This window comes from Acinonyx jubatus, chromosome X (genome assembly GCF_027475565.1).
Source record: "Acinonyx jubatus isolate Ajub_Pintada_27869175 chromosome X, VMU_Ajub_asm_v1.0, whole genome shotgun sequence".
Classification (NCBI taxonomy): Eukaryota; Metazoa; Chordata; class Mammalia; order Carnivora; family Felidae; genus Acinonyx; species Acinonyx jubatus.
The window spans coordinates 105,633,977-105,648,879 of NC_069389.1; the positions used below are offsets into that span (position 1 = coordinate 105,633,977).

The following is a 14,903-nucleotide window of genomic DNA, read 5'->3' on the forward strand; positions in this document are numbered from 1 at the left end:
CCAGAGTTCTACCTGAGGAGTCAGACTATGTTACCTTGAGGTAATGATGTGGACATCAGATTAAACTTTTTGTCAACCATCCAGATATTTAGAATCACCCAGGTGACTGCTGCAGATTTGCTTGGCCTATTATCCCGGCACTTGGTAGCACTGAGATGAAAATGTTGGATTCCCATGCCATTTAAGGCCATGCCAGGAAGGTAATGAAATATTTTGTTTCCAAAGTTCTAGAGACTTAATTAAGGAGGAAAGCAACTTTAGTGTTAGTAGTCTGGAAATAAACTCCTTCTCTTGGGCATGTTCCTGTAAATACTTCTGAACTCTTTCATGTGAACGGCCTTCTAATTGCCTCTCTGGGACCTAATCCTGGAGGCTTTGAAATGGTTTCCCTTTGCAACTTTGAAACCTTTGATACTGTGTCCCCTGGTAGGTGTGATTCCACCTCTGTCCCTGACCTTTTCTAATAATTGGACTTTGGGAGTGTTCCTCTCCCCATTTAGTAAAGTTGCTGCTTTTGAGTTACATTTGGAATTAACTTCAGGGCTCTGCTAAATGAAAGGAAAGCATATGTGTTCATATGTGATACTGTTCATTCAGCCCAAGGATTCTTTCATGTCAACAGAAGAAAGAAACTCCTATAACCCCTCAAGTACCTGTCTGCCAGGACACTTACTACTCTGCACCTCACCTTAAAGACAGCTGTCTCAAAATATTACCCCTCATCTCATCACTCGACTGTGAGTTTCTACAAGCAATAACAGTACTTTTGTTGTCCTTAGATGCTATGTGCCTAGAGCCAATGCCTCGTATGTAGATGTTGTTCAATATTTGGCCAAGCTCCAAATTTCCAATGTTGCTTTATTGATTTCTCAGTACTGTTTTATTGTCACATAAAGCCTGCCATAATTCATTCCCAAAGTCAGCCATCGTGCTATCTTACATAGCAATATTGTTTCATTATTTTGACAGGTGCTAAAATTAGACTCTAAACTTAACTCAGAGTTAATGTTTTCTAAACATTGTATTCATCTCCAGTAATTTTCATAACAGCTAACTTCTAGTCTTATGGATCACTTGCTTCTCCTGGAGGAGAAAGAAATGGTATAATCTGTTCTTTAAATTACCATGCTGGACTGCTCGTTAGGCTACAGTCGAATCGAGGGCCAACAAGTATAAATAAAGGATTTTAATAATTCCTTATAAGTTTACCAATAATTTATTATTACAGTTATTCCATTTAGTTTCCATGAAAAGCTTTATGTTAACTTGCTTATTGGAAAAAAAATTAAATATTCACCATGATTTTTTATGGACTTTATATTGACCATAAGAAACTAAACATACCTGAAATCATAGAGCTAGAAGAGTCCTGAACAATTGTTTAGTGCCATGAGAAAATGCTTGAGTGGGAAAGCAGTTCACATTTTGTATAGCTGACATCATGACTATGAAAATAGCATAGGAACAGGGAAAGAGCCCAAATTCTGTTAACGGTCACAACTAAACAGTGGAATTCTCTGTGGTTTTGTTCAGTTACCCATGGTTTTCTATGGCTTCCATGTTTTCTCTACTGATTGGAGAAAATGTTGATTAGGAACAATAATTGTCCATAGTGAGATCCATTTGCTTTATAGAAGAGGAACCTAAAGTTCAGCATATTCTAGCAAAACCAGGACAAGAAATTTGGCCTCAGCACTTTTAGACTAAGTTGTTCTTTGAATTAAGATTTGAGGAAGATGTGGATTTATTTATAATTTCCAAGCTCTATTGAGATATAACTGACCTACCACATGGTCTAAATTTATGGTCTGCAATTTGATGATTTTATACACTTATATACTGCAAAATGATTACCACTATAGCATTAGCTAACATCTCCCTTGTGTCACCTAATTACCATTTCTTTTTTGCAGTGGGAACATTTAAGATCTTACTCTATTATCAACTTTCAAATATATACATAGTATTATTAACCATAATCACCACACTGTACATTAGGTCCCCAGAACATATTCATCTTATGAGTGGAAATTTGTACCCTTTGACCAACATATCCCCATTTCCCCCACCCACCACCTGCTAGTAACCATGGTTCTACTTTCTGGTTCTATGAGTTTAATTTTTTTTAGGTTCCACATATAAGTGAGATAATAAAGTATTTGTCTTTTTCTGTCTATTCCTATAGAATTTCATGTTCTAATTAATCTAAACTTTGGGTGAAATAAGAATTCTGTGCATTTTAAAAAATGTAGCTGTCAATCTAAATTCAAGCGGGACATGAACAATGAATATGCCTACTTGGTTTCCTCCTTTTAGACAAAGCAGTCATTTGCACCGATCATCTTGCAGGGATCCCTCGTCCTACTCCTGAGTTTCTCCTCTCAGTCATGGCTCTTACCAAGTGCCTGTTGCCGGCAGTGCCTTTGGTCACCCAGGGAGTCTCATCACCTCTGCTGCAAGAGGAGATTAGACTGTTTTGGCAAATGGTTGTCAATGTGTCCGGGTATGAGTTGGATTCACTGAAAGGACCTGAACTTTTACATGATGGGTGCTAATTCCCGCTAATTGCCATCACCTCATAATTAAATTGGCAGAAATTTCACTCCAGGGGCAGGGCATATGAAAACCAGCAGGCTTAAAAGCAGCCTTCTACAGAACTCTGAGATTGGGGAGTGCCAGATCAACAGGCTGTTTCTAGGCCTCAGTTCTTGGAAGGATTCAGAGGACACAGGGTATCACGGAGGAGTGCTGTTAGAAGCAGGACACAAGACCTGTGTATGCATAAGGAACCACTGTTTGCAGTGACCTGTACTGGGTACAGGAATAACAATGGAATAACATTGGGCTGGGTAGTTCCCAATTAGTATAATGCAAAAAGCAAATGCAAGGTGGTGTGCAGGCTAGAGGACATGATTTCAAGAATAATTAGCATCCCATCTACATCAGCAATTGGCAAACTATAGCATGTGGGTCAAAAGCAGTCCAGTTGCAACAGAGACCTACGGCCTACAAAATCTAAAATCTCCTTTACATGACTGATTACAAAAAAAAAAAAAAGGTAACCAGTCCCTGTTTCAGATCATAAAAGAGAATGGTTGGAAGAAGTAAACCTGAAAGGAAATCAGGACAAAACAGCAGCTAAGGAGACCCCAACCTATTTCTGAAGCTCAGAAATGGAAGAACTTAACAGAGGAGATAAGGGTGGTGGGGGGAAACTGTGCACTCGGATTAAAATATACATGGATGAGGATATTTCTATAAAGGTGATTCTGAATCATCTAAAATTGAAGCTGGCAAATTACAGCCCAGCCATCAAACTTGGCCCACTACATGTTTTTTTTAATTGTAGTTTTATTGGAAGACAATAACACCCATTTGTTTATATATTTTCTATGGCTGTAGCATTAGTACAAAAACCTTTAATAACAAGCTAAGACATTTAACTCTTCATTTCTCCTCAAGCCCCCTCCTCTTCTGGTCTTTCCCAAAGGGTAAGCTCTGTGAACCAGCATCGAGGGCTCTTTCTCTCCCTTCTAGGTGTACCTAGTGTTGTTTACCTATTCTAGCCACATTTCCAGTATTATCATTTTTATTGCCAGTAATCTGCAAGAGCAAGTGAGAGAAACTTTATCTTCAAGCAATATTTTGGCCTCATTATTACATGTGATATCCCAAATCATGGGTAACGTAGTAGGGTTGAAATTTTAAGATTTAATTTCTACCCAAATTTCTCCTAACATATTGATTAAGGGATTAATGCTATGTTGCAAGGATGTCTCCAGTGACATGCCAAGGACCCTGCTGTGTTCAACACTTTTATCAAATGACTTTGGTAAAATCCCAGAGGGCAAATGTGCTAATTTTTGGGTGATACAAAAAAGTAAGAAGTACTTAGGTGAAGTTTTGGATACCAGAATTAGCATTCAAAAGGACCTCAGTGGAAGGGAACTCTGGGCCAAACTGAACAAGATGAAGAACTGGTTAGCAAATGGTAAAGCTGAGCCTTGAGGTTAAAAGAAAACCAGTTGTGCAGTCACAAGAAGTGATATAATTGTTTTGAGAGTAGTTTCTGTGGAAAAATCAAGGTTTAGGGGCCTTACTTCCTTGCTAAACATACTACTAAAAAAATAACTGGCCATCCTAGGATCACTTAGTATAAGAATGCTGCCACAGTTTGTAGTTTCTCCATGATGGACACTGGTCAATCCATGATTTCAGAAGGGTTTATGGTTCAAAGGACGACTCTTCAAGAGGACACTGGAAAAAAAAAATCAGGAGTAGATCTGGGTTTGTAATTGAAAGGTCTTAGAACAAACTATATCATCTGAATTGAGATAGAAGGACCATGGTTAACTTGGAGAATACATTCTGTGAGGTTGTTATCACTAATGAGTTTCTGCGGTAATCCTAAATCTTACACAGGAATTGAAGAATTTCATGGGACATGAATTAGACTTTCAGTGGTAACATTGAGAAAGTCCAGGACAAACCAGGATGATTGGTCACCCTACACTGAGCTTCGCTACACTTACCTCCTATCCAGCAAATAGTTATACTTGTTTTTGCCTTAGTCTTATTACACTTACTGTTCCCTCTCCCATATTCTCTCTTCCCCTAAATTTTCACATAGTTACTTTGTGTCATTTTGGTCCCCACTCAAACATCACTTTCCTCAAAAGCAAATATCCATAATAACAATCTTGTTCCACTGCTCTTTCATATCATCCTCTTTTACTTTCATCTTAACAGTTATTACTATCTGAATTACTTTATTTGTTACTTGTTTTCTGTCTCATCCCCACAGATTAGAAGTTAAATAAGAAGGGAAGTCTTGTCTCTTTTGTTCATTGCTACATCCTCAGCAAATAGAACAGAACTGACACACAGTAAGAAATCAATAAATATGTGTTGAATGGATAAATGAATGAATTATTCTGGATGACCACGAAGCCTCGATTGAATCCTCCCATGTACACACCAAAAAGCTCTGAGGAAAAAATGTCCACAAGATAAGTAAAATTCAGTTACCTAGTAAACTTTCAGAGTAGGCCACACAGATCAGTATGCTATAGGGTTTGGGTCTAGTAGACTCCGGTTATAAGGCAAGAAAGTTGCTGTCAATTAGGCCTTATGAGATTGCTAGATAAGTATTGTCTACACCCAGAAGAGCTGCGTCTGTGCCACTTGCATGCTCTGTGCTGTGTACTTAACATGAAAAAAGTCTGTTTTCATCTTAAATCTCTTGTGATTATCTGTCTCTGGTCAAACTATCATCAGAGACTTTAAGAAATTTGAAATTAAAAGATTCAGAGAAAATGTATCTATGTCCCCACAGCCAACTTCTCTTTTAGAAACATTGGCCATGGAATTTCTTTCTATTATGGACTCCTAAAGTATATGGTTATTTTCTCCCAAGATTCTGGTCCATTCCATCATAATTAAGTCCATAGCATCATTTCCCCTCAATGCTTCTTTAACCTTCTGAGAAATGAAATTGTCACTAAGGCAAATCCCAAATTTATCAGAGGCTCTGCTTTCAGAGGAATGAGACTTCTATCAGATGCCTGGACAGCTGAAGCCTTCCATTCCTACTGTAGCTTGCCTCTAATGCCAGTTCTGTAATCTTAATTAGGGAAGCATCAACCATGTCCTCTGTGAAATATTTTATGGATGGCACAGCAATTTCTCCCAATTTGTATGCTCCTGCAAATGTTCTTCATCTTATTCTCTTTCATATTCTATGGATTTCCACCCAGGTTTAATATGTTTTTTTTAATATTTGGGGGTGAGAAAGTCCCTAGAATAGAATCTTGAGGAATGAGTATCTCACATAGGCAGAACCTTACCATCAACCCTCTATGGAAGGAGTGACCCACAAATGCCCAGTAAGAAGTGAATATCTGTCTGAAAGTCCCCTCTCCTGTCGTCTTTCTACAGTTCTGTCAGTCAACACAATATTTTTTTTTGTACCAAGAAATTGACAAGTACAAATTCAGGGGAAAAAAGATATTCAGGGCCAGATGGCCCCAAAGAGTATCATTAAATGCAATATAAAAATACCTGAATGGAAGAATCCATTTAGTCAAAGTGACGTCAAAAGCTTTTATTTCAGCATTTTTCAAGACTTTCCTCTGTGCAAGGAAATGCCAGAGAAAACAGAAGCAACTCAGATATGGTCACTAAATCCAGGGGCTTACAAACTCCAAAATGTACACTCAGCCTTACTTCCATGATATGGGGTCTAAATTCTTAGAGTTAAAAAAAAAAAACTAAATAAAAATAAAACTTTACCTAACCTCTGTTATCCCACAATCATACTTGAAAGAGAACTGGATTGACCAACATAGCGTTATCATTTGCAGAACCCGGCAAACACAAAAGTTATGCAATCATCCTACGTTGTACATCTTGTTCTCCAAAATTCCTCAATATAAATTCTTCATAGCACTACCTGAACATTTAACTTGCTATCAGAAAAGAAAATAAATTAATGATGAACTGCTCAGAGAGAATGAAGTTTCTCTTTGAGGAAGACTGGCTATGGTTCCCCAACACCACTATATTCAGTGACCAAAATCACTGCTATATGGAATGGTCACTGAAATTCTCATAAACCAGATTAGGAGGAAAGTGACCATTATTTTAATGAGCTAAATATAGCAGAAACTTCTTCCTCCTTTGTCTTCTCTCTCTATTTGTATTAGACAAGGATACCTCCTAAATCCCAAAAGTGGAAACTATTCTTCAAGACTGAGGTCATGAATTTAAAACCACCACAAGATTATCCAAATTTCCAAGGTTCCTTCTTGCATTTGAATTGTGCCTTCTTTTAACGCTACTTAAATATTTTTGGTCTGTAAGTACACTATACATTTTTGGCAAACACCAATATTTTAAAAAAATATCTAGATGTATTCAGAAAGGACATCTCCTCAATTTATTTTTCTGTGGCTTGGAACAAAGTAACAGAATTTTGGACACTTTAAGAAGAAATTTCATTTTCATATTTGTGCAGGCAAAGAAAAATTGCATGTCATGAACTGGCATGAACTATATTATTATTATGTATGCTAGACAATGAATTTCTTTATTGTTTTTTGGACACCAACCTTTCATGGTAGCCTCATTACAAGACTTCTCTGTGTAAATAAAAGAAAAATACATTTAACAAGTAGAAATAAATGTGCATGATTCACCAGCACAGTTAACTCAAGATTTTCCAGCCTTATAACCACAACTGATAGGAAGATTTATTACCACAGCTGCTTGTATTAAACTTCTTTTCCTCGCAGTTGAAGGAATCAAATTTCTTCTTGGAGATTAGTCATTTGTGGGGGTGTTGCCAACTGCAAAATGCTTCTGTTATGAATGAGGTGCACTTCTCTGTTGCTGCCCTCCAGCCCTAAGTCAGTGAGTAATTTTCATCTTTTTATGTGTCTTTCCCGCCTACCATCAGGAACAAATTTTAATGACTTACACAGTCAAACTTTCTTTAGTTGTTACTCAAACCTAAAACTTCAGATGGTATTGTTTCTAATAATGTGATAATATCGCAAGTAAAGGTGGGATGAAATGACATTTTGGCACATGTTTACAAGGATGAAATTCAAGCAGAAGGAAAGGTCTACATGGGATGTGAAACTGGGAATGGAGCTAATGTATCTTATGTAGCTAATAATTGTGCCTGGCACTGTGCTAGGTTCTCTATAGACATAATCTTATCTAATTCTTAGAACAATCCTGCAAGAAACCAGGTGATATTCCCACTAAATATATAAGGAAACTGACTTTCTCAAGATTGTGCAGCTTATTAGTGGCTGAACCACAATTTAGGCTTAGATTCCACTGACTCCCTCACTTTCTTTCTGTATTTTGACATTCTGCTTTTTGGGTATGAAGAATTACCCAATTATATGCAGCACTAATACAACAATACAGTATGGAGAGATTTGATTCTGTGTCTAAATAAGAAAATCCTACAGCCAAAATAGATTTCAATGGGTCATCTGTTTCACTCCCTACTGAAATCTCACAAAACTGACAAGGCTCTGTCTTTTCCTTCCTTCCTCCCTCCCTCTCTCAGTTCCTTTCTTTCTTTCTTGTTTGTTCTTTCTTTCTTTCTTTCTTTCTTTCTTTCTTTCTTTCTTTCTTTCTTTCTTTCACACTTCTGGAAACATGCATTCCAAAATTTGACTTATCTCTCTTCCAAATTTCCAGTAACGATTGTCTTCATAAAATCCTTTTATCTAATACAATCTTCCCATCACCCTTTAAGCTCTTGTTTGTATTATACGGAGATGGTAGTATCTGAACATAGTAAGCTTCTGTCATTGAAGATATATGTCAGAACAATTGAACAAAGAGTGATGTTTTAGTAAATCCACAAGTTGCTTCATTTATTTCATGTCATTTTGGCTGGTGTTGTTTTTCCATTGACTTGAGTGATTGCTTTAGCTACATATACACTTTCTAATTTACCATCCATATGTGGTTTTAATATGACATGTAAGAAGCAAAAAAAAAAAAGAGTTGAAAAGCAAATAAGCATTTCAAGCATTCACAATTATATCATCGAGCTTAAAGTTAAAAATTATTTGTTAATCAGTGAGCCAACTTAAATAAAGCTGTCTATAAATGTGCATTTTTGGTGGGGAGATGTAGATACTTGCCTCTTTTTTTCTGGTCAAGAATAAAGGCAGTCATCTAGCTATGACCCTTTATGAAAGAAATAATTCTGTTTAACTCAATGTTAATGACGGTCTTACTTGATCAAGTGTAAGTACCTCTAATGGGGATCTAACACAGTCCAAACAACTTAACCTCACAAGGTTCCATAAGATAGGAAAACGAAGAGAACCTGTATTTTCATCATTGGATACTTGAGCAGCTGAGTCTAACTCAGTAAAACAAATGACACATAACAATTAATCTGAAGTCTAGAGCATGAACTCTAACACGCTACTGAGATGCTATTCCTCTTATTTCCTAATATAGGTTACATTACATTTTAACTTTCCCAGTACTTGAGATGACTAAATGGGCAGTCTAAAGACAGACAATGCCTCTGAGGTGACTGAATTCATCCTCGTTAAATTTTTCCAATAACCTCAAACCCAGGCTCCCTTGTTGGGACTGCTGTTTTTCTACCTGGTCACAATGTTTGGAAATAACTTTATTGTTGTAGTGTGATGGGATTCTCAACTTCATATCCCCATGTATTTTTTTCCTCAGTAATTTATCCTTCCTTGATATCTGTTACTCCACCAGCTGGGAACCATATGTCTTGGCCCAATGCTTCAGGGACTTCCCCATTATTTTCTATACCAGCTGTTATGCCCAGATGACCACATCCCTCTTTCCAGGGATGACAGAATGTCTCTTCCATGCTGTCATGGTTTATGACAGGTTTGTTACAATCTCCAATCCCCTGCATTACACCACCATTATGAATAATGAAGTTTGCGTACAGTTGGCCTTGGGAACCTGGGCAAGTGCATTCTTAGTAGCAGTCTTACCATTCATTGCAATTCCTGCTTGTTATTATGGACAGAATGCCATCAGCCATTTTACCTGTGAGATCCAGGCCCCGCTGAAGCTCATCTGCTCAGACACTCCTGTCAGTCTGATTCTGGGTCTGGTTATCAGTGTGTTCATATTGACCTTGCCTTTCACTATCATCCTTATTTCCTACTTCCACATTGTGGTTATCGTGCTGAGGATCCATTCTGTAGAGGCCAGCCTCAAATCTTTCTTCATCTGTGGACCTTATCTAACTGTGGTCAACATATTTAATGGTAGCCATCTACATGTACCTGAAACCTCAAAGAAATCTCAGGAAGAGGACAAATTCGTCTCAATATTTTTTTTAAATTTTTTTTAACGTTTATTTATTTTTGAGACAGAGAGAGACAGAGCATGAACGGCGGAGGGGCAGAGAGAGGGAGACACAGAATCTGAAACAGGCTCCAGGCTCTGAGCTGTCAGCACAGAGCCCGATGTGGGGCTCGAACTCAGGGACCACGACTTCTCAATATTTTATGGAGCAGTTAGTCCCATGTTAATTCCCCTCACTTACACCCTAAGAAACAAGGGTGTAAGAGGTACACTGAGGAAGTTAGCCAAAGGAAATGAAAAATCCTAATGGCTCTCTTTAAATCTCTTCAATGTGCAGGAAAAACAATGAGAACTCAGTCTGTAAAATTTCAATTTTTTTTTTTTTAAAACAAACAACAACGGGGCAACTGGGTGGCTCAGTTGGTTGAGCGTCCAACTTCGGCTCGGTTCATGATCTCGCAGTTTGTGAATTTGAGCCCCGCGTCGGGCTCTGTGCTGACAGCTCAGAGCCTGGATCCTGCTCCGGATTCTGCCTCTCCTTCTCTCTCTGCCCCTCCCCCACTCTCATTGTGTGTGTGTGTCTCTCTCTCCCTCCCTCTCTCTTTCACTCAAACATAAATAAAGATCAAAAGAATTTTTTAAACAAACAACAGTAAAAATCTTACTGAACATTCTACTAGGTCCCTACTAGACACACTCATTATCAAGTTTACCATAAATGGTAACATTTTGTCAAGTCACATTGTGACCTAAAGCCATGAATGTGCCCAAAATAGCTCAGAGAGAGAATAATAGTAAGAGATAGGTAAAGATGGATGCTACAGCTGTAGTAGTCTATCAGGGACAGGTTCTTTTCTGAGGTATAAAGAGCCAGTTTTTTGTGACCAACCATCTTTGTACTTGCCACACAAGGATAAAATTCATATATAGCACACTGATTATACAACCATTGTATATTTTATAGGTGTCTACCCCAATTTGAACCTAATGGACAAATAATCCCTTAATTCCCACATTTAGGTGATAACTTCTCATAGCAAGAAGTATCTTTTGTATGTATAAAGCACTTTATCGCTTAAAAAGTGTTTTTAAATAAATTATTCTAATTTATACTTATAATTTCTTGTTTTAAAATAGTTTGCATGGGGGACTCGGCTTGTTGTGTTGCTGCCCGAGAACCAGAGACGGTCCTGCTTCGGCCGCGGGTCTTCCAGCCACCCGACAATGTCGTCTCATTTAGTAGAACAGCCGCCGCCCCCCCACAACAACAACAACAACTGCGAAGAGGGTGAACAGCCGTTAGCCCCAACAGCCGGCCTCAACAGTTCCTGGGTGGAGCTCCCTATGAACAGCAGCAATGGCAATGATAATGGCAATGGGAAAAATGAGGGGCTAGAACACGTACCTTCCTCATCCTCTATCCACAATGGAGACATGGAAAAGATTCTTTTGGACGCACAACACAAATCAGGACAGAGTAGTTCAAGAGCCAGTTCTCACTGTGACAGCCCTTCCCCACAAGAAGATGGGCAGATTATGTTTGATGTGGAGATGCACACCAGCAGGGACCATAGCTCTCAGTCAGAAGAAGAGGTTGCAGAAGGAGAGAAAGAAGTTGATGCTTTGAAGAAAAGTGTAGACTGGGTGTCTGACTGGTCCAGTAGACCCGAAAACATTCCACCTAAGGAGTTCCACTTCAGACACCCCAAACGCTCCGTTTCCTTAAGCATGAGGAAAAACGGGGCCATGAAGAAAGGGGGTATCTTCTCCGCAGAATTTCTTAAAGTGTTCATTCCGTCTCTCTTCCTCTCTCATGTTTTGGCTTTGGGGCTAGGCATCTATATTGGAAAGCGACTGAGCACACCTTCTGCCAGCACCTACTGAAGGAAAGAAAAGCCCCTGGACAAGCGTGTGACCTGTGAAGTGGTGTATTGTCACAATAGTTTATTTGAACTTGAGACCATTGTAAGCATGACCCAACCTACCACCCTATTTTTACATATCCAAGTTCCAGTAACTCTCAAATCCAGTATTTTATTCAAACTCTGTTGAGGCATTTTACTAACCTCATACCCTTTTTGGTCTGTAAGACACTTTAGAATTTCCTAACAGAGTTTACTGTTATTTAGAAATTTGCAAGGGCTTCTTTTCCGCAAATGCCACCAGCAGATTATAATTTTGTCAACAATGCTATCGTCTCCTTTTAGTGCTACCAGACTTAGACCTGCATCATTCGTGGTATAAATTTTGCTCTTGCAAGATAACTACCATCTCTCTCTTCAAATGAGATCAGGTTAGCAAATGATATGACAGCTTTGTTGTTTTGTTTTTTTCAAGACAAAGGCAAGCTTCCCTAAGCTTGAATTTATAGTTATTAAAAAAGAAAACAAACAACCAAAAAAAACAAGACACAAAAAAAAATATCCTGGGCAATAAAAAATTATTTTAAACAAAAAAAATCGTTTGCATGTTATACATATTAATAAATCTTTTCTCAATGAACATTGCTTCTACAAATATTAAACTTCTATCATATCAATTTCTTACAAAAACATCTAAACTGAAATTGTTATTCTTTTGCCTTCTCCTATTTCTCTGCCTTCTCTTCCATGATGTGCCTTAGCGACCCTCTGGTCATTTCTACTCCCACTTCTCATACACATTCATGAGCTTTAGCATTTCTGTTCTACCCAAGCATCTTCAAGTCCAAGATTGTGATTATTTTTCTTTCTTCCCCATTTAATAAGATGCCATATGCACTTTCTATTATTGGCAATTAACATGTATTGTTCACTTTGTATTATGGTAATTTGTTGATTCTTTTTCTCATCTTAACTTTGACTCTGGAATTTTTCTGTCATAGCACATTGAGGAGGTGGTTATGTCTTGTTTCTAAAATTTTCGTTCTTCCCACACTCTTTTCTTAGGTAGATGGTTATCTGGTCACATTATCTTCTACCCTTAGCCTTTCTCTTTACTTTCTGAAGGTTGATCATTGTGGGGTGTGTGTGTGTGTGTGTGTGTGTGTGTGTGTGTGTGTATAATTGATAACCTATACAAAAATTTTAGAATGGTTCCTGGCATATAGTAAGCATTCAATAAGTTGCTATTTTTTGAATAGCAAATTTTTTATAGGTTGCTAAGATATTATTGTGATTTTCTGAAAGTTTCCAAACACTCCTACTGTTTATTTTCCCAAGTCAATCTCCTTTATACATTCTCCACTCCAGAGTGTACGACGAGAAGCCTCAGAACCCCATTTGCTAGTTTTAGAAACACAGTTATATCATATTTCTCTTTGGCTCTTGCTTTTATGGCTTTACTTTTAATCTGTTTAACTCCTATTCCAGTTCCTCTGACCTATGCTTGATATATTTTAAGTAGAGACAGCCCCAAACTTAGGAATGAGTTATGTTCAAAAGTTAACTCATAAGTCATCCACTTGGAACTCAGAGCACGTTTTCCCCACAGAGACAGAGTAGCTACATTCCAAAGGCAGCTCACCAACACCTATTTAGGTCACCATTCTACCACTAATAATACTAAAAGCCCTGGGAACATTTTTAAAGTGTGTTTATTGGAAGATAGGTTTTGAGTCCACAGGCACTGTTAGATGGTATTACTACTTCAAAAAAAAAAAAAAAGTCTTCCATGAGGATTAGTGCAACCACCCTCATGCCCTGATGAGTGTATGGGGAAATATCTACAAGATGTAAGAGTGGGGCTGAGGGAGCTTCTCTAGAGACTACAAAAGTAATAACTTTCTTCTATGTATGGGTCATGCACAATTCAGAGGGCTACTAGTCCTCCCTTCATTTCTCTTTATGTTATCACTGGTATTGGATGGCTTGCTAACACAATGCCTGGGGCTATTCATTTTACAAACATTTACTAAATGGCTACTGTATGTTAGGGCTACAAATCCAGGTAAGTTATTTGCTGCCTTTGAGAGATTCATAATGGAGTTGGGGAGTAAATAAGCACAGTGAAGTGCTGTCGATACTGTGATCCATATTTGTACAGGTTACAAAGTCGAGTTCTAAATAGACAATCAGGAAATATTTAATAGAGGAGATGACACCTTTAGTAGAGTCTTGAGAGAGATGTAGCTTGCCAGTTGGATAAGGGAGGACAATTATGGACGCAACATGAACAAGTACTGAGGTACAAAACCCAGCTTGGTGTACTTCCAGATACTGCCAACAATTTAATTCCCACAGCAGAAGGTGTGGGAAGTGTTTTGGCAATATATAAAACCCGCGAAGAAAGCAGTAGGCCAGATTATGGAGAGACTGCTATGCTATATTAAGGAGCTAGCACTTTATTTACTCTACAGGTCAACAAATTATGGCCCAAATGGCCAAATCCAGCTCTCGGTTTGCATAGCCCATGAGCTAAGATTGGTTTTTAAATTGTTAAGTGATATAAGAAAAACAACAACAACAACAGCTAAGAAGCCTATTCAACAAAGACTGTGGGCAGCCTGCAAAGTCTAAAATATTTACTCTCTGTCCCTTTACAGAAAAAAGTTTGCTGAGCCCTGTTATAGGTGGTGAGAAACCATCAAAGATTTTTAAGCAGATCAGTAACATGTTCAGAATTGTGTTTTTAAAAGCTCACTTTTACAAAAAAATGTATAAAATTGATTGAAGAGGTATAAGATTGGACATAGAGTCAACTAGGAGGCTGTTAATAATCTGCGACTTGATGCAGAAATGAACTAAGAATGTAGCAAAAAAGATTTGGAAGAAACTTAGGTCATTGGAGTACCCCTTCCTTTTTCATTTTTACATGCAATTTCATTTACATTCAGTATGCATTTTCTCAGAAGCAGGGTCTTTAGCACAGATATAATAAAGGGTTTCAGGTGTTGGGTGATCTCATCATGAACGTCATCCACTTCTTTTCTAACATTCAAAGAACACATAGAGATATGGAGAGGGTAGGGTCCAAAGTCATATAGTTGTGTTTTATTCATATATGACAACCCCCTTCTCTGATCCAGAATAACTTTGTATGGCATATAAAATTGCATTTTGTTCAAATAAAACATGTTTATTTAAATATAA

General features: G+C 37.9%; 2 protein-coding genes across 2 annotated transcripts; both read left to right on the top strand.

Moving 5' to 3' along the window:
- The first annotated feature begins 380 nt into the window (after window positions 1-380).
- LOC106981559 (olfactory receptor 13H1-like) lies at window positions 381-10,141 on the top strand. Its single transcript, XM_053201659.1, has 4 exons — window positions 381-426; window positions 2,317-2,503; window positions 9,232-9,851; window positions 10,026-10,141. The coding sequence occupies exons 1-4, from the start codon at window positions 381-383 to the stop codon at window positions 10,139-10,141; spliced, it is 969 nt and encodes a 322-aa protein (XP_053057634.1).
- An 842-nt stretch (window positions 10,142-10,983) lies between these two features.
- On the top strand, window positions 10,984-12,293 carry LOC113597623 (BCL2/adenovirus E1B 19 kDa protein-interacting protein 3-like). Its single transcript, XM_053201953.1, has one exon. The coding sequence runs from the start codon at window positions 11,059-11,061 to the stop codon at window positions 11,716-11,718; it is 660 nt and encodes a 219-aa protein (XP_053057928.1). The 5' UTR covers window positions 10,984-11,058; the 3' UTR covers window positions 11,719-12,293.
- The last annotated feature ends 2,610 nt before the right edge of the window (window positions 12,294-14,903 follow it).